At 40.0% G+C, this 23,325-nt stretch overlaps 1 protein-coding gene across 3 annotated transcripts in view; it reads left to right on the forward strand.

The window, feature by feature from the left end:
• The window catches only part of CCDC169 (coiled-coil domain containing 169), a 35,618-nt gene extending 24,993 nt beyond the window's left edge, over nucleotides 1-10,625 (forward strand). For 2 of the 3 annotated variants that reach the window (XM_076364251.1, XM_076364253.1), the window contains 2 exons: nucleotides 3,626-3,702; nucleotides 7,219-10,625. In XM_076364251.1, coding sequence (XP_076220366.1) covers nucleotides 3,626-3,702; nucleotides 7,219-7,321 — 180 coding nt within the window. In that variant the 3' untranslated portion in view covers nucleotides 7,322-10,625. Of the gene's footprint in view, nucleotides 1-3,625; nucleotides 3,703-5,467; nucleotides 6,099-7,218 lie in introns of those variants that run through there. The other variant, XM_076364252.1, reaches the window with a different exon arrangement.
• The last annotated feature ends 12,700 nt before the right edge of the window (nucleotides 10,626-23,325 follow it).

Consider the following 23,325-nt stretch of genomic DNA (forward strand, 5'->3'; position numbering starts at 1 on the left):
GTTTCATTGTTCCCAAGGATAGTCAAAGTGCCCTTAATTGAGAAAGCTGAAGCAATTTTCTGATACTTGCTTGCCCATCCATTAGTCACAAGACTGCTATGCTAGTTTAATGTTTCAGTTGAAAAGAACAGAACCAAATCATTAGCAGTAGTGACACCCACCTCAAGTAGCAATTCCTCTTTTTCGTATTTCCCTTTTTTCTTTGAAAGACGAACTAGCCAGCCAGCTGAGAATGACAATACAGCACATATTTCAATTAAATTTATAAGGTAAGGGATAAGTTACCTTGTTTTTGTGAAATCAGAGCTTAAATTTTATTGCTGCAAATTATATAATGCATAAAAGTTGATACTACAAACTGGAAGAACCTGTAAAGATTTCTAGTACTTCTTATTCTGAAAGAGCTCTTAATTCCTGAATAATGTAAAAGTAATAGCTTAGTGTGATACTCGGGAATGACTGTCACTGTCATAGCTAACTGGGGTGAAAGGCTGTAATTAGCAGTGTTTCCATGTGTTTGCACAGTGGGCAATTGATTCTCTTACGTGGTTCATTGCTGCTTTGGGAAATCTGAAAGAATTACTTAAACTAACTTTCCAGCATGAAACCAAGAGCGAGCCCAGGAAATGCCCATGATAACTGTTAATATCTTTGCATTAACAGTGAAACTGGGAACTGCTGGAGGAAGAAGGTAGGAAATAAAAGATAATTTTATTACTGAACATGCTAGCAAGAGGAGTGCCCGTGTTCAGCTGCCTAGAAAAGCACTTAAACATGCATAAAAAATTATTTAAAGTGAGGCATATACAGTGGCATGTTGCTTAAATGGGGCATTAGGGACTAGGATTTTGCCACTGACACTCAAGGTAGTTAGTGCATTATGTTTTCAGTAATCAATTATTTGCCCCCATGATTTCAGAATCATATGAGAGCATCTTCACATTAATCTCCCTATCTTTATTCTCTGAATGTTAAACAGCCAGTCTAAAGCAGTTGTAGAGGGATCCTCTGTAATCTGTGGAGAGAGAAGCCTGTTTAAGGTGCAAACCATCACACTTGTTTTAGATCAAGATGAAATGAATTTCTAGGGACTGACTTGCCCGTCTCTCTGCCTGAGCTATAAGCAGAGCCTAGGTGAGTAGTTTAGATTAGACATTTACTTCTTATGTTGCTAATCTGAACATGGCAGTTAGCCTAATCATGGTTGACTGTTGATTGCAAAAGAATCAGTGGCTCATCTGGTCCTTTCAGGTCCTGTTCTGCTATGACTTTGATTTGATTGTTGCTTTTACGTTCTTTTAAAATCTACATATGTATGCCCTCCCTTTTAGCAGTTCATTTTAACAACAGAGGCAGAAGTAAACTTACATTCAGTCCAGACTCTTTCAGACGTATTAAAATTTCACTGTTCTAGAGTATGCACAGTAATGTTTGCAGCAGTTGAGTTAGTAGGATTTACCCATAGACTAATGTTTTCCATACATTCCAAAGTAAATATACTACAGGATATTGTTATCCTGTGACAATGATATATTCCAGTGACACTCTCTTAGTTACAGAGAATGGATATAATTTTTTTTAGGCCTTTTTTTCCCTCATTATGTTTGTGCTTTTCTGTAGCTCACAGTAAAAAAAAGAAAGAATGGAAGTTTTACTGGTAGGTGTTAAAAAATCCCAGATGTTTTGGGTTTTTTTCTACTTTGTTTTGGATCCCTCCTGAAGCCAGTGGCAGAAGCAGAAGAGAGAGATGCTTCTGAACAGCCATTTCTTTTATTTACCCTTTTTATTATCAAGTGCTTTTCTGCTTTTTTATAAAATATGTATCTTCTGAGTGCTTTTGTTGTTTGTTTTGTCTGGATCCATAAATATATAGTCAGTTTTAAATGATAGTTTTAAAATAAATTAAAGATTTCACAAACTTGAGAACTCATGCAAGAGGCACTGATGGTTTATGGTGTATTCTTGTTTGCTTTTTTTGTTTTGTTTTCAGTCTGAAAAAATGTTGGTTTGGGATTTGGACTCCACGAATCTCAAAGCACTTTCCGGTGGTATTCAGAAATTGGTTTGAGAAGCAGGCAAAGAAGAACAATAGCGGATCTTTAAAAGGACCGTTCTTTCGGGCTAGATTTTTACCACAAACTTTTACTGGCGTAGTAGAGTCTGACTCGTGATTGGGATTTCTTTGCAGAAAAGCCCACAATTATAGATAGGTACAGCTGGAAAGCTGCTTGTGCAACAACGGCTCATTTTAGTTGGGATAGGCCTGGAGTAAACTGTAACAGCAAAACCAGTGCTATGGATAACAATCGTATATACCGAAACTCTTGTATTCGTATAAATTAAAAAAATCAGGAAATGCAGTCATAGCATAGGTTTTGCCTCATTTGTCACAGAATCACATCTGCTCAGAAAGATGATAAATTATACTAACCATCATCTTTAATACTAGAGTTCCTTAAGTGCAAAAACTTTCTTGCCTTCAAGGAAGTAAATCTGTGCAGATCCTATTCCATTTTTACGCTTGCACTCTGAAAAGACTCTGCTTTAGTTCTAGCTGACTTTGCTATGACTGGGTCAGGAATATGTGCCTGGTGCTTTGTATACACGGAAGCACAGTAAAAACCATTGTCTTGTAAGCAGTGAGACATGCTTCTTTTCAGTGCCAGAATTTTTTCTCACAAGTGCAAGATGTTTTCACACATGCTATAAAAAGTAATGTTGTGATGTAATATGTAGTGTAGTGTAATGTAATGTAACAATCCAAACTTTGAGCCTTATTTAGGTAGCCCCAAAGTCTAGCTCTAGGCTTTCAAAAAGTCTTCACTGGCCTGGTGTAGCCAATACGTCAAATATCATGATTATCATATATTTATTACATGTTCCTCATGGATCTGTTTAAAGGGGCTGAGAAAATTCCATTCACTTACAGCAGACACCCAAGTGTGCACAGCCGCCAGACAAGCCCTAAACCTTCCGCGTTTTCTGGTTTTCTGTCCGTGGTATAGCTGTCCCTCTGAGAGGTAGTTTTAGTAAAGGCAGCTGGATGAGCCAGCAAGTGCTGGGTGAGGAGGGAACCCTGTGAGCTAAGGAACAGGAGAACCAACTGATTTAATCCTGCTCAGATTCGGTCAAATGCAATACCAAGGGTAAGAACTGGGTTTTTTTCAGTATGTCCAGTAATGTAGACTTCCAGAGTATGCAAAGATTTCCATGCTGTGTTAATTTTTTTAAAGTAGTTCCTGTTCTTAATTAATGGTTTAATCATTCAAAAGTACAACTAAGTGACTATAATTTGTTTTGTTTCCCATTCAGGGAAGTATGTTAGAAATATAATGCTTCTTCATTGAAAATGTGGAGTTATAGGCAGTATGACCAAAAATATGCTGATTGAAATTACATATTCTCTGATTGTTCAGCTTAACAAATAATGGTAGTTTTGCACAGCAAGGGATTTTGGCATGTGTTCCAACTCCCCAAATCAACAAGGCATCAGTATAATATGTGCTTAAAATACTTTATGGCAGTAAGACCATATTGGGTCAAAATTAGTTTGGAAAAATTTTACTTCTTTAAGTGTGATTGTGGTTAGAATTGAACTTGTTTTGTAAAAATTTGGCTATTGCAGACCTCAGCTACACTTAAAATTGTTGAAAGGCAAAAAACGGATGCTCTGACAGGCAAGGGAGAAAACCGGATACTGAGGTAAATTTCCTTTATATTCCCTCTGTTTTCTGGTTTATTATTTTTTGCTAAGTACTATGTTTTGAATATTGCAACTCTTTGTTCATGCTAAATATCACTGAGCATAATCCTACTGAAAAAGTATTAATCTTAACATATTTTTTTTTACTGGTTTTCAATCAGTTTTATTTAATACTAAGTATGTTGCAATATTGAAAATATATATATTTAAGTGGCCTTTTTGAAATCTTACAATACCTCTGATGTTCTTCCCTTTCAACCTGTGTTTAAAATGAATCATTTTTTTCTATGTTACTGCAGAGTTGGGAGCAACAAGTATACCCTTTAGTCCATTAAGAGTAATTCAATTAAATAATGCCTTGCTTGGTCCTTTTTAGCCAATAGAGATTGTAAAGCTTTTTGTGGATGATAATGTGAGTGATTTTAGATGACACCTTAGAAAGGTTTCATTGTTTAACAGATTTCTGTTTAGTTATATGGGTTAGAAATTTAAATTTGAAAAAAGCCCACCTGCTCTGAGCTATATAGAAATAAAATGAATTTCTGATTGTAGTGCTTGTGAGAAGGCTTGAAATTGGAGGAGATTTATTTTTTAACTGAACTGAAAACGTTACGAATACAAAGCACGAAGAATATAGGGAATCATATCAAGTGTGTCAGACCCAGTATCCTGCCTCCAGTGGCCATAAGTAGATGCCTACAAAAGTGTGTAAGCAGGCAGATACAATATTTGCTTTTGGAAGTCTCCCAAATACTTTATATTTGGAGACTTCCTGAGCTAGTATGGTTTCTGTGTATTTAGTATCTCAGTAAATACTCTTCCATGAACCCATTTACCTATATTATTAACATAAGCATTGGGAACATGTGAAAATGTAATGAGTAAATTATAAGCATGAAATTGTGTAGACATATTTGCTTACCAGCTTTATCCTTTCATTCGGTGTAAGCACAGAATCACAGGATTTCATAAATAGGAACAGTGGATCTTCATGCTCCAGGAGAGGATATTAGTAGAATATGAATTAATGTAGTACAATATGAATTAAAGTCTGTAACTGAAGTTTCTCAATACAGAAAAAGCACTGTATGGGTCTGAGGTACCCCATATATAGCCTGTGTGTTGCTTCTGGCCCCAGTGATGTTTAACATAGCTCATGTGGAGAAGGTCAGGAAGCTAGAACTAGGAGAAATCACTGTCTCTGCTGAGAGACTAAATATCATCAGCGAGATATTGAGATTTGCTGAGGGTTAGCACTGATCTGTGATTATGTTGGGGGTTTTTTATAATCTATATTAATAGACCATTACTTGCCCTGAAATTATATGACACTGTGTTTCTGTAATTTTCTTTGTATCAAACAAAAGAAAATTAAGTGTAAAAGAAAATAAAGTGTCCTGTAATTGCTCAAATCAGAAGATGCATATTGTAACAAAATGTTCCCTTTCAACCCATTTTCCCTCAGAGGATTTTTTTTTTTTAACTTTTCAAAGTACTTTACACACATGAAGGGAATTGTTCATCTTTTAAATTGTCCTTAGTAGCAAAGGACCCAGTTTGCAAAGCATTGGCTTTTATAACCAGTGACTTAGAACTTTCAGGTCAAACTTTGGTCTTAGTTGGCAACATGGAGATAAGAATGGGGATTTGGCATAGTTTGTATTTTAAGGAACTACTAGAATGTAAGTAAGCACCCCTTGATCATCACAAGGTTAACACAACCATTGTTATATTATTCCTTTTTAATTATGTTTTGATTTACAGCCTGAAGGTTGTTCATTCAAGCTGATATTAATGAGAAATAATTTCATTCAAATAAGAGAAGACCTGCATGATTGAAAATAAATGTGTTCTTGAGAACAGTTTGAAAATTTTCTGTCCAGAGTTCTTATCTCACTTCTGTTGGCCCTTCAGAAAGCGCCTGCCTTCACTGGATTTCAAACCATACTAAGAAACTATGTTTAATGTCTGTTTTAACTAATAGGTACAGGCATGGAAAACACAACTTATATATTAAAGCAACACTGAAACATTTTTGAGGTAGTAATTGTGAACACTAATTGTTGATGCATTCAGTTTCCTGGCCATCCAAACACAGAAGCCAAGTTCAGCAGAGGTCCTTTTTATGGTATTTCACAGGACAAGAAGAAGATGGGCTAGCTGACAATTGGGAAAAAACACGGATGTCTTGATGACTCATGTCTCATACAATCTGAGCAGCCAATTCAATGTCATTCTGAGCCCTTACTGTTATGCTGAGGCATACAGCAGGGCTCATTAGCTCAGTTTCAACACTGCACTGGCTGCAACTACCTGGCTTCTAAGTCCGTAAGTCCAGCTGGTTTTGAGTGGAAAGAGGTTTTGCTGCCTACAGAATTCCACACAGACATACGTTGTCTGCTTGGTCCCGCTCTACAGTGATCTACAGATTAACCAATTGATTCTGAGTAATCAATTGATTTGAATTTGGATAATTGATTATTGAGCAAACTGGGGCCCCGGGTTCTGATCTTCCAAGCTCTGAGTGGAAGCAGCTCCATATCTCTATAGGAGCAGCTCTCCCTTCAAGACCATGACTGCTTCTAAGAGCTGGAACAAAGGATGTGTCAATCTCAAGAAGACTAGCGAGCCCTAGGGACAACGTTGTTGGCTGTTTGCCCAGAAATTTGAAACTTGCACACATCATGTCATCACAGCTTCTACTGCATAACAAAATATTTCTCTGGCTACCATCATGAATATAATTATGTGATGTTGTGATATGTTTTCCTTCAGAATGCCTATTACTTGAAAAAGACATTGAAACCCTGTATATTGTCGTTAGAGTATGCAAAGTGCTGTCCGTCCACTGTAGTAATGAACAGGGAGAGAAACAAATGTACGTTGCATAAGAGTAGAGGTGCATGCTTGATCATGAGAATGACCCTTCCAGTTTGTGGAATCACTGTTTCCCCCCTCGGGATTTGTTTATATTCCCACCGATTTCTCTTAGAAGATCAAGATGAAAACAGCTCTAGTAGGGTTCATGTAGGTGGTGTATGTATCCATGACGAGTACCACTTCACAAGTCTGCTGGCAGCATTTCCTATGTAAGATCATGGGCTCAAGAGCATGGGTCTCCAGAGTGGAACACATGCAGAGAACTGTAACTACATCTACATGAAGTGTTTTTCCATTTCCTAATGGGGATTATGTAACTGATGAAAATGTCTCCTTAGCCAGTTATCATTCTCTTTGTGCAAATGTTTAGTATTCTGTTCATGTTCTTCAAATGCCATCATTTAGGTAACAGGAAGTAGTCAGGAATCATGAGATGAGGATTGAGTTTGTATGCAGAATAATTAGATGCTCTGCTAGCCTGCAAACCCAGAAATATACTTGTTTTTTCCTCTCTCAAGTTTATTAATTGACAATAGTAATCAGTTATGCAAATATAAAAAGCATGCAAATTTCTAGCAGTTAAAGCTTACGGAGAATGTGACACTTGATGACTAACTTCACCCATTTTATTTCAGAGGGAGATACAGTGGTCCAGGAAACCTGAAGATGGTTGATCCCCAAAAAGGATCGATTAAAAAGACTGTAGGAGTGAAGCAGCTTCCAAAACTAAAGCACTGATTTAATATTAATGCCAAGAACTTCCAATTGCTTTTTAAAAAATTTAATTTAACTGAAAGTTTCTAAACTGAAAATGAATGTATTTGTGCCATATTATAATACCAAACCCAGATTGGCATGTCTTCTTGGCAGCCTTAATGTAAGTGTTCCTCTGCCTAACGGAATTGTTCTTCTAGTTGCCATCTTTGTTCTGGTGATCTCTCACCCTTTCCATTCTGGTTCTCATCAGTGATTCTGGGCGTCGGAGTTGGAAGCCTTGGAAAACTTTTAATTTCTTTATATACTAGGTAGATCCTTGAATTCTTTGACTGCACAGCAACCACTGAAAACAAACAAGCCTCTAACATTTTTGACCTCTCAACCAAGAAGAAGAAAAAGGCGGACTGATGTAACCTGAAGTATTATCTCACCACCCAAAACAGTATATCTTGGATAAAATTCCATCCAAGGGCATCCCCATTCAGTATAAGCACCAAAGAGAGACTCTCAAGTAGTCTGATGTTGGTACAGCTGACCATGCCTTTCATTTGGCTTTTAAAAAGACTGACAGCATAGTTTACTAGACAGTCTGATTTCTTACATGATACCATACCATAGAGTCCCTTTACAGTATAAAGTTGTTTTATATTCCATGAGCTTTCTTACTCTAGCAGAGAAGACAATACACCTCCAAATTTAACTTTTTTAAAAGCTGGCTTGCTACAGATCCTGTGTTGACCACCACTTTCTGTTTGAGTGGTTTAGAAGCACAGCGCCATTTCCAGCTACTTTAGGCACTAGTAATGGGGAGAAATGAAAGAAAAATTTGAGCAGTTTTTATTAAGGGTTCTTCAGAGCCTATCTTGTGGAGGGGTTGTTTCTTTTAAACACTATACACGCATTATGTTTCCTGATATTGGTATGTTGCTATTTGAAATTTGAACTCTCAGATGAGCCTTTGTATCCACAGTCTGGGTTCCATAAAAATCTGTATGTATTCTTCAGTGGCACTGATCCATGTATTTTTAGGGTCCAAAACAGTGCCGGTCTTTAAAGTCATCTCTTCAATGAAAGTAGACCTACTGTGTATTTTCACTCTTAAGCATGCAATTATTGTTGCAGTTTCGTTACCTACATTTTAGTCATTAAACCTCAGCAGAATTTTTTTAAGTGGCAACAGGAAAAATGTTTTGGTAATGAAGCTTCAAGCCTCTGGGTTACATCTTAAAAGCTCTTCACAGAGCAAATGTGATTGATTGACTGCCCTTTATTATTTTTAAGAGCATCCCTAGCTCTTTGCAGTATCTAATAAAGCTTTTTGCCTCTTTAAGAGCAGTACTAATAGTTCCTTATTACTGGCAGCATTAAAGTGAGGCTGTAATTAAACTCATACAAAAAGATCAATGATGTCATTCTAAAATGCAGAGAAAGAAGACTTGCAGTATTGTACAGCATATTCAGTATGGAAACCCCATTTTTTTCTCTTGCATAGTATGAGATTTATTACAGATATTTCTAATGTTACCATGATGCACCTGGTATCATTCTCTCATAAGCAGGGTGGTCTGCCTGGCCAGTTTTTTCCCCACAGTCACAGTTGAAAGCATAGCACAGCTCATTAGGTTAGCACTCTTCTGTTCCTGTTTTTCACATGGAAAGTTTCCAAATTTTGATTGTGCTGGCATTTGTCGTTGTGGAGAAGGAGAGGGAAAAAATCACCATAATGGTCCTATTGGCATAAAAGACAAGGGACATCTGCAGTAGTGAAGAATATCCAGTTCTTGGATTCATGCAGCAGACATTTACTACTGCTGTCTCTGAATCAAATGTTAGTCAGTGCACTCGGGTCCGGTCCGTGTAGCACCTCAAAATAACTGGAAGCGTTGCACAAATGTGGCAGAACGGCATTTATTCACAGCAGGAGACCTGGACGCTTCCCTCGTGGGTAGTCCTCACTGAGGACTTCAACAGAGACATTTTTTTTTTTGAAGCCTAAGAAGATACATTTATTGGTACAGTTTGGTACCATAATGGCCTGAGGAGAGGAGCAGACTGTGTACTTCTTAGTCCCTGTTTCAGCTTGCCAGGAGCAAGCTCAGGATTTGAAACTCAGTAGTATGATAATTAAGCCCTAAAACATATGTTTGACCATTCTAATTGTGTGTCCAGCTATAATGTTTGCTGTGCAAAATAGTTATAGTTCTGTACTCTTTAAATTACTTGGGATTTCATTTTCCTCCCGCCTTTCTGCAATAAGGGCACCCTGATGATTAAGTTTGATGACTCAAGTTTCTTTGCAACTGCAAAAAGATAGTTTTTGGTTTCAAAAATGTTGTGTTATTTCTTTGGACCTGAATAAAACTTTTACACTGCAAGCTTTCCCAAACCACGTTGGAATTTTTAGTTTGGTTTGGTTTGGTGGTTTTGGATGGATGAGTGTTTTGAAATTCCTGGATTTATCTTACGTGGACTTTTCTCACTGCTGTTATGCTGTGCTGTGAAAGGGGTTTTGTTTACATTTGCAGCAATAAGCAGTTACATGTCTTTATACAATATCTTCTATATCAATATTTCAGCACATTTAGGAGTAATTAATTCTTCAAAGCACAGTATGTGCTATCATTCTTATTTTAGGCATAGAAGACTGAATCACAGAGCTAGGTTTATTTAAAGTAGAGATGGGAGTGTAGTGATGTCTGGTTTTTCCCTGATTTCATGACAGGCTGATCTTTTGTAATGTTGCTAACTGTTACAAGGTAAATTCTGTCTCCTCTAAGGTCTCTGTGCATCGTATTCTAAACAGTGGACAAATTTAAGACAAAAATGGGAAATTGAATTGCTGATAGTTGTGGTTAGTGAGTGAATGGAGCTAAATGTCAGAGGAAGATAGGTTAAGAGCTGAAGGTTTTAATCTGGCCAAACTTCTTCCTGCAGCACAGAATGTAATTGGGATTCCAGCTGTACTGGTTGTAGTGTGTAAGTGCCTTTAATTGATGGACCGAGAAATTTGATATCCTAACTCTTGGACTTGAGAGTATGCTTCCCTTATGCAGTTACTCATGTAACTCCACTGATTTCAGATGAGTCATGATTCGGAAGTAACTATGGCATTTTAAGTATTTACTCATATTGTTGCTGGAAAAAAATGAATTAAAAAACTCAAATGCTGGTAAGCAAACATTTCTCATTTCCCGAAATATCTTTTTTTTTAATATCTCATGATTTAAGAGGGTGTTGAGTCGTGATTTTTCTTTTTAATAAATCAGTATAGCACCACTGTATTCCTCTATGATAGAATAAAATTAAAATGTTTACTGGATAGGCATTGACTGTGTGGTTGATTATTATGTAATTATGCAGCATAACCACAGACTCCAGAGAACTTGGGTGATGAGCTTCCTCATATTCAGGATATTATTAACAATAAGCAAGATATTTCAGCGCTTAAATACTTTGTTTAATGGGTTCTCCATATAAATAACTGACTAGGTGGTACAGTTCACAGTTTCCCTAATTCCTATGGTATTCCATCTCCACTGGTAAAGATGAGATGCGTAATTTAGTCTTAATACATTTCCAGTAGTGGAAGATGCTGCGCAGGCATTTTTAGAAATGTGATTCAGACACAATAGCAAGCAAATACATAAATAAATAAATAAATAAATGACCCTTTATGTTATTAAGCTTCTGCTGTTGCTGCCAGACTGGTGTCAAACATAAACAGTAATTTGAACCAACTCTGGTTGGAAGCAGAAGTAAAGCGCGTGGATGAAAATCACAGCTAATTGCAATAGTTTTATCTCTTTACGTACAAGTGTCACACTAACGGCAGACATTTCTAGACCAGATAATGAGGCTTTTCAAAGGTGGCAGTATGTCGTTTAACTTGGCAGATCAGCTTAACCCTCTTTTCCAAAGATACAAACATTGTATGTAGTTCCTTGTAGGTTACAGCTTGGAATCCAGTTTTCCTGAACTTCACTAATCTGTCCCATAAACTACTGACTAAGAACCGTGTAGAGCCCAAATGAGTATCTCACGTCTACAGGAGCAGCATGCAGGTGGGACCAGGCTTTCCCTATGGTTCTGCGTGCAAACCGACGCACTGCTCCACAGAAAGGGCTCACCCAGGCTGTGCCGTCCTTTCAGCAAGAACCAACAACAGCTGAGCTATTGGAATGGGTTTAACCTTGGAACCCATTCTGGGCGCTGCCTGTCACGCAGGTGGCTTCCACCACAGTCCTGTCCTCCATCTGGTATGCTCTGTGTAGCTGGCAGCATCCTCTTAAAAAGACTGTCAAGACTCCACAAGTTTTCTGATGAAGGAGAATCAAAGTGTGTTTTGTGTCCTCTGTCTGGCGGAACAGGTAACAGCTGGCTGGCTTAGCTGTGCCCTTGCCATTATTTTATAGACATTTCCCATGCTGCTTGTGGCTTCTTCTTTCTTTACCAAGCTCTCAGACATCCTTTCCATGACCAGAGGTGTTGGCACATCACCTGATAGCAATGGGAAGAGAGATGTACACCTGATGGTAGTAACACGGTAACAGGAGTTGCACACTGTCCTCCCACAGTATAGAGCTGAGGACTGAGAAGGACAGTAGTCTGCTCCCCTTAGCACAGGACTGTTTTGAGCATCTCCAGTTCTCCCTCTAGAAAGGCAGATTATTTGAGGGGGACTACCTGAAGTTCCTTTGCCCATTATAACCAGGGACAGAACAGGGCTGAGCACACAGTACTGACTTGTTGCAGATGCTTCAGTGCACCTAGCTAGGAGAGGCCAATCAGCTCCTTGTGCTCGTGCCCAGGCGTACCTGGGCAGTTCCCAAGTTGGAGCTTGGCTTCCAGGTGTAGGCAATGCAGTTTCTTCAAATTTTGCAGCTAGGAGTGCTCTGTTGCCACGGCCTGGCCCATGTTTGAGGATTGCCACTACTCCATCAGGATTCCATTATCAAAGACTTCCTTGGTGCTGTCTTCCCTGATGTAAGCAGCAGAGCTTCATTTCTAGGCTGGTAAAGTTCCTACGTTGTGGTTCCCATGTAACTTCCTCACCCCTCCCTTTGTTGCCTGGGAGAAGGTGAACTCTGCTTCAGGAACCCATCTGTAAACTGGGGAGAATAGTATCTTTCTGGTGCTGAAAAGTGATACGAAGATAAATACACCAGTGCTGGAAGGAAGCCAACTGGTGAAAACACAATGAGCCTAAGTAAGCCTGACCTAAATCAAATGGGTTTTGTTTTGTCTTAGAATGAAAATGGGTAACATTGGTGCTATGTTGGTGCAGAAACTTAACAGCTGTGGCTGCTGCATCTTACTGAAAAGAATTACCAGTAAAGATTCATGTCAGGGTATTTCCCAATGAACACAGCCCAGCAGTGTCACCAGTTGCTGTGCAAATCTTGTCAAAGGAAAAAATCTCAGCCATGAAAAGAAAAGGACCCCTTGCGAGGTGTGGCCAAGGACACGCCTTGCTCCCCCCCGACTCTGTACAACAGGCGCTTCCTCCTGCAGCTGTCTGATCCCTCCTCACAACTAGCAAGTGTCTTGTGGGGGATCTGCTAAGGAATGATGTGGTATAACAGAGCAATGCAGGCTGGGGGGCAGAGGACTCATACACAGCTGAAGGGTTATTTTGGGGGAAGGATGAAGCAACAAGGATGTGCCCCCTTGACTCGTCCTGTGCTGATTAGGAATAGGATACTGAGACATCTTAAAAAAAGAACAGAAGGGGAAAAGAAGGAAATCATCTGTCCCAACCTGGGGCTTAAAAGTCATACATCCAAGTCTGAGCTAATCGCTGTATATTCCATGTGTAGTCAATGGGAAAAAATAGACATCTTCAGAGAGCCGTTCCTCTCATTCTAACAAAGATGCTTAAAATGGATCAGATGACACATCTGCTGGGTTTCTCTCCACTGACTAGAAAGAGAATATAGGATGACAAATTCAGAATAACCTGTCTGACATGTAGCTAGGTAGGCTGAATCCTGTTGTTGAAAACGTCTTTATTTTTTTTGGTCTGGTTAGGGAGAGTGACACCCAAGATCAGTAGAGAGTCTGAGCCAAGAAGAAATGCTGAGCTGCAATTTGACTCTCCTTTGGGGTGATCTTCTCCTCTTGCAACAGCCCAGCACACAACAGAGGACCTATTCTTTAAGCGCCATATTTACAAGGCCCACAGATCTATTCTCATGTTGCATCAGCACTTACAAGGACAAATTTCCTTGTTTTTCCCTTCCCTTTGAAGAGATTTGGCAAGCTCCGTGCTCTTTTGAAATCAAAGCAACAAGCTGCTGCATTATTCTAAAAAGGCCTCTCTAAAGCCTACGGGCCTCCAATATACAGGTAGGAAAATATAGCCCATAGATCAATTTGCTACAGACCTTAGAAGAAATCTGATACAATTGTGATAGGAATCAATAACCTAGAGATCGATACTTTTTTGTGTGTTCCTGTCTCTTAAAAAGCTGAGCTGGGAATTTACTAATGACAAGTCATATTATTGGCTGGGCAAATATGTTCTTGGAGGATTAAAATAGTTCGCCAAGTCCTGCCAGGCCTGCAGTGGCTGACAGCGTAACTTCATTAACGTAGTATATTTCTAGGGCAAGGATAATTTGTCCAAATACACTTAAAATTTTCGGATGAAATAATCTGCCTTGCCTTAGACTGCCATTAGAAATCACATCTCAGGTCTCTCATCAGCACCCGAACAGCGAGGATGGATGGCTGCTCCTGTGCCGCCATGGCCGTCCTGGCTCAGAGGGGTGCAAGAACCATGCGTCCTTTGCGTGGCTGGTGAGGAGAGGAGTGGAAGACCATACGTCTGTGCTGTTTTCCACTCTGGACATCTGCAGTGAAGCACCAAGTCTGAAAACTTACTGTGTTGTGCTGTGCTCGTTGCTGTCTCGGCTAATGTTTCTTAATTTTTATGAAAACATTAAGTGGCTGCTGTTTCTGTGCCCACAGACGTGCTACACTGGAGGAGTAATGGGAATTCCTAACAATCTGAATCAACAAAATGCTTGCCGGAGACAGAAAAAATACCTCTTTCCAACCCAATTAAAATTAGAAGAGCAAAAACTTGGTATTACAAAACCACGCTCGAATTCCTTGGCTAGATCGGTGCCTTGGCCATCCCGGGCTGTGTCTGACCCCGGTTCCCCTCACCGGGCCTGATCCCAACTCAGCTTGCGGGCTGATGTCCTGTCCCAGCCTCAGCTGTCCCCGTCCCCGGGGAGGTGCCTGATGCCCGAGGCCGGGGCTGCCCCTGGTCCCCCCCCCCGGCGGCCCCGCTCCTGGCTGGCGCGGTGGGACGGGGCCTGCCCTGCCCTGCCCTGCCCTGCCCTGCCCTCCCTGCCCGGGGATCCCCTGCAGCTCCCAGCCCTCAGTAGCAGAGGTCACTGGCTGCAGCCAGTCCTGTCAGATTTGCACTTGTTGATAGCGATGACATAAATAACAACTCGCTAAAATGCAGGAGTGATTTACTTTAAGCACTTTAGCACCTGCTGTTGCTCATTAAGGGATTATCATGCCCCAGATTGTTACTGGCAGTCCAGGGTTTATAGTTTTAGCACATGGCACTTGTGTACGAGTTACCTTGCAGTGGTGGGTTCATGCACTTACTCTGTCCTGCCCCCGGCCCCCTGGCCTTCGTGTTAAGATCTCACATGTAACATGAAGCCATGCATTTTGGAGGTGGGACTAGTAGGAGAAAGTTCAGCAATGATAGCAACACGCATGCTTTTAATGTTAGATATGAGTGTTTGACAGTATCTCATGACTCAGAACAGCAGAGCATTCTCCATTGTTGGCTTATTTTATCCCTATGCGGACACCATTGCAATTAGGGTTTCTTGGAAAGAGATGTCAACCTGTGCTAAAGCGAGACGTGAACCGGTGCTAAAGTGAGATGTGAACCTGTGCTAAAGCCTCTGCAGTGATCTGGCACTTCACACTGTCCCTCTGGGCTGGCGTTTGGTGGAGGGATTTATAGCAGATATTCCAAATATTTATGGCAGATATTCCAAAAACCTTGGCAAAAATACCTGTCTCGCTCCTCCTAGTAGTCTCCCCGGCCTACTTAATTGCTTTAATTGCTGCTGCTTCTGTTCTCTGGTATCTGCAGCGCATACTTTCTCACCGTAGCATTTCACAGTACTGCAAACTTATTCCTTCATCTCATTTTATTAAAGTTGGTCACCTGCAAGCCTGAGCCACAGAAGAGTTCATTTATTGTTTTCTGGCCTGGTAATTTCCCAGCACCATCTGTTTCCTAATGCCAGCGCTGGCCGCAGCAGTGCCTGCTATGCCCTTTTTGAACTATCTGCTCTCTCTCCTCTCACCATCAAAACTTTAACTGGAAATTACTTGCATTTTACTGCTTAGTACGGCTCCATGGACTACTTGTCTGGTCTCAGGGAACTATCATTTAGGAGCAGTGCCCGTGGCATTTACCAAGGAGGAAAGAAGGAACAGTCTGTGCTCAAAGGTCCAGAAAATGGAAAAAAGAGCATGCTCAACACTACGGAAGACAAACAGCACCCTGCTGCTTTCCCAGCCAAAGCTCTGATGATGTGCAAAAAACCCCCCCACCGACAACAAAAAAAAAAACCCAAATGCAAAACAATCCCCCTTAAAATCTAAATAATAGGTTTATGCAATGAAAGACAAAACTGATCCATACAAGCTTTGGCTTGAGTTATTTTGAGGGAAAGTTCAGCTTTTCTATAAAAACATTGTAGTATCAAACTTCATATAAACTTCAATTTACAACAAGCATTAATACAAAGCAGGGGGAGAGGAGGAAGGTAACTCTATAAAAGCCTTTGAAAGGTTTACTTAAGAAATACCTTTGAGGGACTACTTTAAATCTAAAAATGTGCTCACAGGCAAGGAAGATACTTCTGCTACAAAAGAAAAGAGGCTTGCTGATGGCATAATTTATTTACTTGCAGAGATAAAGCTTAACAAGTTTAATGGACTGGTTGAATTCTCATGTAAAGATAAAAGAGAGAGAAAGTGTTCTAAAGTAACCCTGTATGCTTTTGGCGTTCCTTTTGAGCTGTGGAGTGTAAGCAGAGCTGAGGTACTTGCCCAATATATCTGTGCAAAGACTGTCTAACAGTATCCAGTGGGTCCCTGGAGATGTTTTCAGGGGCATATTAAAAAGAGGGTGAAAGAGAAAATAATACAGAAATGTGTTGTTAAGGTTTACGTTAAGAGCCAGATTTTCAAAGGACTTTACAGAGTAGATTCAAAGAGGGCCTAAATAATACAGGGCGTGAAAGTTAGGTTCCAGAAGGGGAATCTGCGATGCTAAATCTGCCACTGATGCTTTCTGTACATTAAATGGGGAAAGTTAGAAATCAAAGGATGAGATTTGCAGCACTCAGATGCTGAATGGGGGGAAGCCTAAGCCAGCCAGCCAGTAGTCCAATTATCAGGATGATGACCAGGAATGGTAGAGAGCTCTCATCAACTCTGCTTTATCTTATCCAAACCAAGTAGGGAAGCTATTTCTGGGGAGAGCTTCCGTTTCAGTTATTGGCCACTTCGTGATGAAATGCAGCTTAACCAGAAAATTGTCTGCTGTACGCCATTTCAGATCCCTCAGATGTCTTTGGAACAGTTCAGCCTTTTGATGATTTCTTGTTAATAGACTTTTCTACAGTGCAGAAATAAATGCATCACTGATGTCATTGCATGTACATTGACAACATACATGTTTTCCACAGTCATCCAGAATTCTCTGGCATTTGACAAACAGAAAACGCTCTGCTAGAATGGTTAAATAAAATAGTTTGTTTTTTTTTTAAATACCACTTTCTGTTATGAACTTTATGTGTATACAAGAAGACTTGAGAGTAATCATAATCAAGTGAAAGGAAAAGGTCTCCTTAATAAGGAATGCTGAAATGGTTTTCTGTAACCTTTTCACCCTCTCCCTGGCAAATCAACAATTCTAATATGTACATCTCTGAGAGTGATGCTCTTACCGGGTCAGTTCTTTCTCTTCTTGTTGCCCGTGAAGCATTACTTTAAATAAAACAGATCAGTCTCCCTCTTCTGCTTTTTCACTGACCTTAAACACAACTGAAACTAAAGAGCCTGAAGTTATGATTTTGACAATTTTAACAAAGCAGTGAATTCAAAAGTATTCTGTCTATGAGCTGACTAGTCAAGCTGGTGACTCTCGGGAAGGTTAAGTGTAGGCTTCTCAGGTGCAGAAATACTGGTAGATTTTCTCTCCAAGTATGACACTGTTATCAAATAAGCCTTTTCTTTCTGTACACATCTTGACCTGCATTTTTACACTAAGACTGTGGTGAAAGCATTAAAGGTGCCAGTGTCATAGCTGAATGCTAAAGTCATTTTGAGGCACCTGGCTCTTAGATGGGTAGTGGCATCACAAACCTGAGAAATGCAGATGGTTTTTGAGAAAAGCTGCTTGAATTTTCTGGTAGAAAAGGTAGGAAATCAAAGTCAGCTTAGAGGACATATGCCATGGCTAGGATTGCAGCTTCCCTGGAACAAGGACACTATTTATTACGGAAAAAAATGGAAACACAGTACCAAATGTTGATGCTTATTGTTCTAAAACACTTTAAAAAAAAAAAACAACTATGGAAACAAATCTGTAGGAAATACTTCATACCAAAGGTTTTTAATGACTTTTAATAACTTGTATTCTGTTTATAAGTCTTGGTTTTGTCTTTGAATTTTCAGGTAGAAGGCACATTTCAGCTGCCAAAAGCAGTGTTTTCAGCACGGAGGAATACAGGTATTGCTTTCCAGGGGTACCTATCGCCGTCAGCATTAGCAGTGTTCCCAATGCAATAGTGCTCAGTGGAGAGCGCGCGTTCAGTATGCCTGCCCACTTGGAGGGGATTTGCACCGATTCAGAAAACTTGAGGCTAATACATGACAAAACCACAAAAATCTGCAATACCTGTGACAGCTACCTAAGTGAAAGAGGATTTTCTTGCTTTTGTAATATGAGGATTGTCTTTCTTTTTGCTGTATTGTAGCTTTAACTATCATCAGGTACGTTTTTCAGGATGGTGGGTGGAAATTACAGGCAAGCCGTACAGCTCCGTGGACAACATCCCATTCATCTGAGCTGAGCTCTTGGGAAAACATTTTTGAAAGGAGAAGTGGTTCGGCTAAGAATAGATGATTACTTTTAAATTTGCTTTCTAAAGGCCATTAAGTAATCAAATTAGCTCCTTTGATTGGGAGGAAGGCTCAGTAAACCTATGCAGCGCTGGGTCAATATGCATACCAGTGAACACAGAGGAGGGAGCTCTGCATGGCTGGGTGGAAAGTTCCCAGTGATGGCCATGCCTCATTTGCTTCAGGATAAGGCACTTCATCAGGGGAATATTGAACAACCCTTGCTTTGGCCTACAGCACCTCCTGAGGTCATCCTGCAGGTCATGATCTAGCCTCGATGTCCGTAATTCAAATGTGAGACTGCTTGTTGTGCCGGCAAGGCTCCGCAATACTACTGAGGTACTTACCTTTAAGGCTTCATTTACTTAGATGATTCTGAATAGGGAATGATGTTATAATCAGGACACTCAACTGGGCTGTAGGAGATGATGATGATACAGTGACTCAATTTCTCACTTGCCTGTGGGATAACAACTGTTTCCTGTGGGTGTTGTAAGCACTATAATTCTGTCACGTTCTAGAGGTGTCTCCATCTCAACATGACAGGCATCACCGGTAAAACCCTGCAAATGAGTCCTTGCCTTCTAACTCAGAAAGATGGAACACGAAAATTGAATGAATATTGGAAATTGTGCATGCTTGCATTTTTTGTACACCAAAAAAATGGGATTATTTGAGTTCATTGGCTGGCCACGCAGCAAGATGTTATACCCAGTTTTCTACAATGACTAGTTTCCTGCAGGCTGTTCAGGCTGTGGACTGCTTCTGCAGCACAGCAGAGCCCTGATCCTGTTTCTTTGTGACAGCCATTTCTACCAGTCTAGACCAAGTGAGTGAGAGAAATAGTGGCAAGTTAATCATTATTTTTCATTCTCCCTTCCTGAAGGCTAAACCTCTCCTCTGTAGGCAGAAAGACCTTCCAATGGGTAAAATAGGCCAGTCCACCTTTGCAAGCAAAAGGACGGCCACAAGTGGAAATCCATACTGTCTTCTGGAGCATGCCACGGGCATAAATTTGAATAAATGGCTTCAAAATCAGTCACATTCTGCTTCAGTAATTGATGGAAGAAGGAGACCTTTTATCTTCTTTTTATTACTGGCATGAGGACTGGACAAAATCTGCTATTTTGTCCTAGCTGAAATGGGTACAGAACATCTATTATAACTGAATCATTGCCAAACAGCTTTGGGTTAAAGAGATGAGCCTGAATGAAACTGTTGACTGTACTGGGAATATTTTCAGTTCCCTCCTCATTACTGGCTCCCTTGCTCTGCCTTTCTCCATAACCTTTCAAGGAAAAAAGTGGGATATCTGGTTCAGATTTTGGATTTCATCCAGGTAGATGCAGTGATGGAAACCTCTTCTTATTGCCCAATGTGAGACAAACACAAAAAATTAAAATACAGAGAATATTTGTATGTTAAAACTGTTCGGGAGTAAACGGGAAGTGGTAATAATAATATGTAAAGTGACTTCACTTTGTAAGTGGTTCTTCACTTGAAGAACTTTTAAAGTAACAGTTTATGCCTTATTAGCTTAGCCATAGCTGACTTCAGTTTAAATTCTGCAGGCTTCTCAATCTAAGCACAGAGATCCACCCACAAGAAACAGCTTGCAGACTCAGACCTTTAGCTGGAAGAGTTGGCTGACTTATGTCAATCAGCTTGCCTGTATATACTCTCCCTACTCTCTTCTTAAAATAGAAGTAGCTAGTTGAAAATTTATTTTCATGGGGGTGGGGAGGTGATAGGAATAATAAAATGAATTCATAAGCCTAGCTGTGCATCACGAAATATATCTCTTGATTCTTATGTATATTAGCCATTCACATATGGTATATGGCTGCAGAGTTCACAGTAAAAGCCATTCAAATGGATTTTGACATTTAAAGGTCAAGTAGCACCAACATTCATTGAGAAAGCATGATAAAAAAGAAAAGATATGTAAAAGTGAGCCTCAGAAAGAGAAATTAAGAGAATGATAGTGTGATAGCTTGCCATTTTGCTTGCAAGTTGCTTTGAAGATCAGTAGGGAAAGTTTGTCCTGCCATTCACTATGAAATATAGTTTTAAAAGTGGCATATAAAGATAAGCCTTTTGCTGAAAAACGGCTACAGCACCTATCTGCTAGAGATCAAATAGCTAAGGCACTTTGAAAAGCTGAGGAAACAACAAAAAAATTATATGACACAGCTCTGCTTTTGCTGCTGCCTTCTTCCTTCTTCGAAAAGCTGGCAAGTGAAGTAACCTTGCCTATGGTCCGTGCTTTCCTCCATCTCTTCGCTTCTCTTTTTTTCTTTGAAATTTTTTTTTTTTGCATCAAACAGAAAACCGGTAGTTTTAGGAGAATGTGGTTATTAAGCAAGGAGAACCAGCTGAGTTGCAAAGGGCCTCTTATTCAGCTTAAAACTCACTGAGCTGTGCTGGCGGAGGGGACTGGATATGCACACAGTGCTGTCATTTGCACAGCATAAGGGAAATGATTTTTTTTTTTTTCTGAGCTCTTGTTGTTATAGCACTTTTATAAGAGTCATAGTCACAGCAAAAACCTTCAGGAAGAAATGTAAACATTTTTCTAAATTTGTTCTGTTGCATAAGAACTGAAAGGTGAAACCAACTTTTCCCTCATTCCAGAACAAAAATAGACCAAAAGTACGAAGAAGAGATTAAACTTTTCTTGAAGTCCATTTGTGATTAACACACAAGTGTGGTTTCTCAACTTCATGCTCTCCATGTTTTTATGTCTGTAAGTCGCTGGTTGACATCTACTTTTCCGCTTCATCCAGCTCACCTGAGAATCTGCCTTTGACATGTGTTGTTAAAATGCATCTTTAAGCAGGATTTTTAAAAGGCCAACATTTAGCTAGACGGGAAGAAAAACTGCATGACTGTAATGATAGCACACACTCTTTCTCCCCCAACTTTTGGAAGGACAAAAGGAGAGGCCTGTCTTCTTTCAAGGCATTTTCAGACTTCCAGTAATGAGTTAGAAAGAAATGTATCCCCCGAACAAAACACCATGACTGCCACTGCAGAGTTCCTTACAGAACTGCCATGTAAATCAGCAGGGCTGGTGTGAAACTTTACCACGTGTTGGCAGGGAAAAGAGGCAATGCACCTTAAATACCTTCCAATGTGCAAGACTTCTAGAAAAAAAAAAAACATAGTGAAAGGTCTCTGACTACTAGATTATGAGTAGTCACTGCATTATGGAGCACGTAAAATGAAGGATAAAGGATTTTCAAACTCATAATTGGTATGGCTGTTATTATTTTTATGAAGTTTCTAAATGCTGGTTTTACAGTCCCATATTTCATGCAGAATAATTAAAGCAGTAAAGAATAAACACTACAGATGAATGTTTCAATGTTAGGGTCTGCTTTGTAAAAGACATAGGAGAGGAAGCAATATATTTAAGTTGATTTAACTTGAGAAATCTGGATCATGCCGAGTAGGGGAAAAAGCAGTAAAAAACATGGAAGCAAAGTAAAAGCGAAGCAATGAGCAGTAATTCTAGAGGGTAAATATTTACTTTTTTTTTAAACAGTGGACTCACTTTGCTTTCTGATACACCTCCTCAATTTTAAGACCTATGCCTGTATGAATTAAAGAAAATATTACCAATAATTAATTAATCCAAATGTTGTAATGTACAACTTCTATGAACATTAGTTTTCAAGGAGCATAACAGTTTTGTCTATGTGGTACAAAGCCAGGGCATGGGAAGTGAAATGGGGCTGTGTTCCTTGGGAAGAGCTCGTGCTGCTTTCCTCCTGACAGAAGCCAACACGGTGAGTGTTGTTATAATGCATTGAGCAACTACTGCAACACAGCTTGCTTTCAAGGGGAATATACATTCTTCTAATTATTTTAACTAGAGAACAAATTAAGTTATTATCACGAACAGCTGTTTGATCTCCTGCAGCAAATAAAGGGGGGAAAATGATGTTATATTAGGCACTGTCTGTTTATACAAGGTATATCCAAGATAGGATTTCTCAGGCACTCTGAACTCCTTCTAGGATGCTTTACAGTATTGTACACCCTGCCTAAAAGTACTTCCCTGTGCTTAACTGATTTTTTTCCCACAGTTACACTGCAAAAACACTTCAAAGCAATGAAAGGACTTGTAAGAGGCATCTGATGGCTGGACATCCATCACCACCAGCCCGTGTCATGGCATGGAGGTATTCCTGACAGATGTGGGTCCTTCAGGACCTGTATTCAGTCGTTCGTCTTCACTGCTGAGCGTCAATACACCAGGTGTATGCAACATGCCCAAGAAGAGGATCTTGGCAAGTATATAGCCTGTCCCTTGTCAGGAGTAATTTTTCTTAGTCTTATAACAGCCTGGGTCATTGGTCTTCTGAGTGCTGTTTGTGTGCCTATACATGTCATTATAAAGGCACCAAGTATATGTAGCTCTATCATAGATGCTCTCTGAGACCAAGTCCCTTGGCACCCTGCTATGAGTTACCTGGAGGTACTCCCACGAGCAGCTCTGATAGTTGTGTATTTATGTGTGTGCAGTGCTTTGCTCTCCAGAACCTGGGCCCAGACTTCTGTCTCAGGATTATCTATCACCTTCTCTACCAGGCTGGAACACACACTAAAATACGGCGCTTGGAAATTTCGTAGAAACGACCACCTGCAAAAGCCACCGAGGGAGATTTTTCACTCATCACAGCTGCCAAAGGAGCTATGTGCCAACAAGAGAGGCAGTGCGAGACTGCAGCAAGTCACTAGCAGTACCCTAGTCAAAGAAATGTTGATAGTTTGCAATGCTACTTCGTGAGACTCAAACCAGATTTGACTTGTGACCTTTTGTTTTCCATTCACGAACAAGCAGG

This window comes from Aptenodytes patagonicus, chromosome 1, assembly GCF_965638725.1.
Source record: "Aptenodytes patagonicus chromosome 1, bAptPat1.pri.cur, whole genome shotgun sequence".
Taxonomy (NCBI): Eukaryota; Metazoa; Chordata; class Aves; order Sphenisciformes; family Spheniscidae; genus Aptenodytes; species Aptenodytes patagonicus.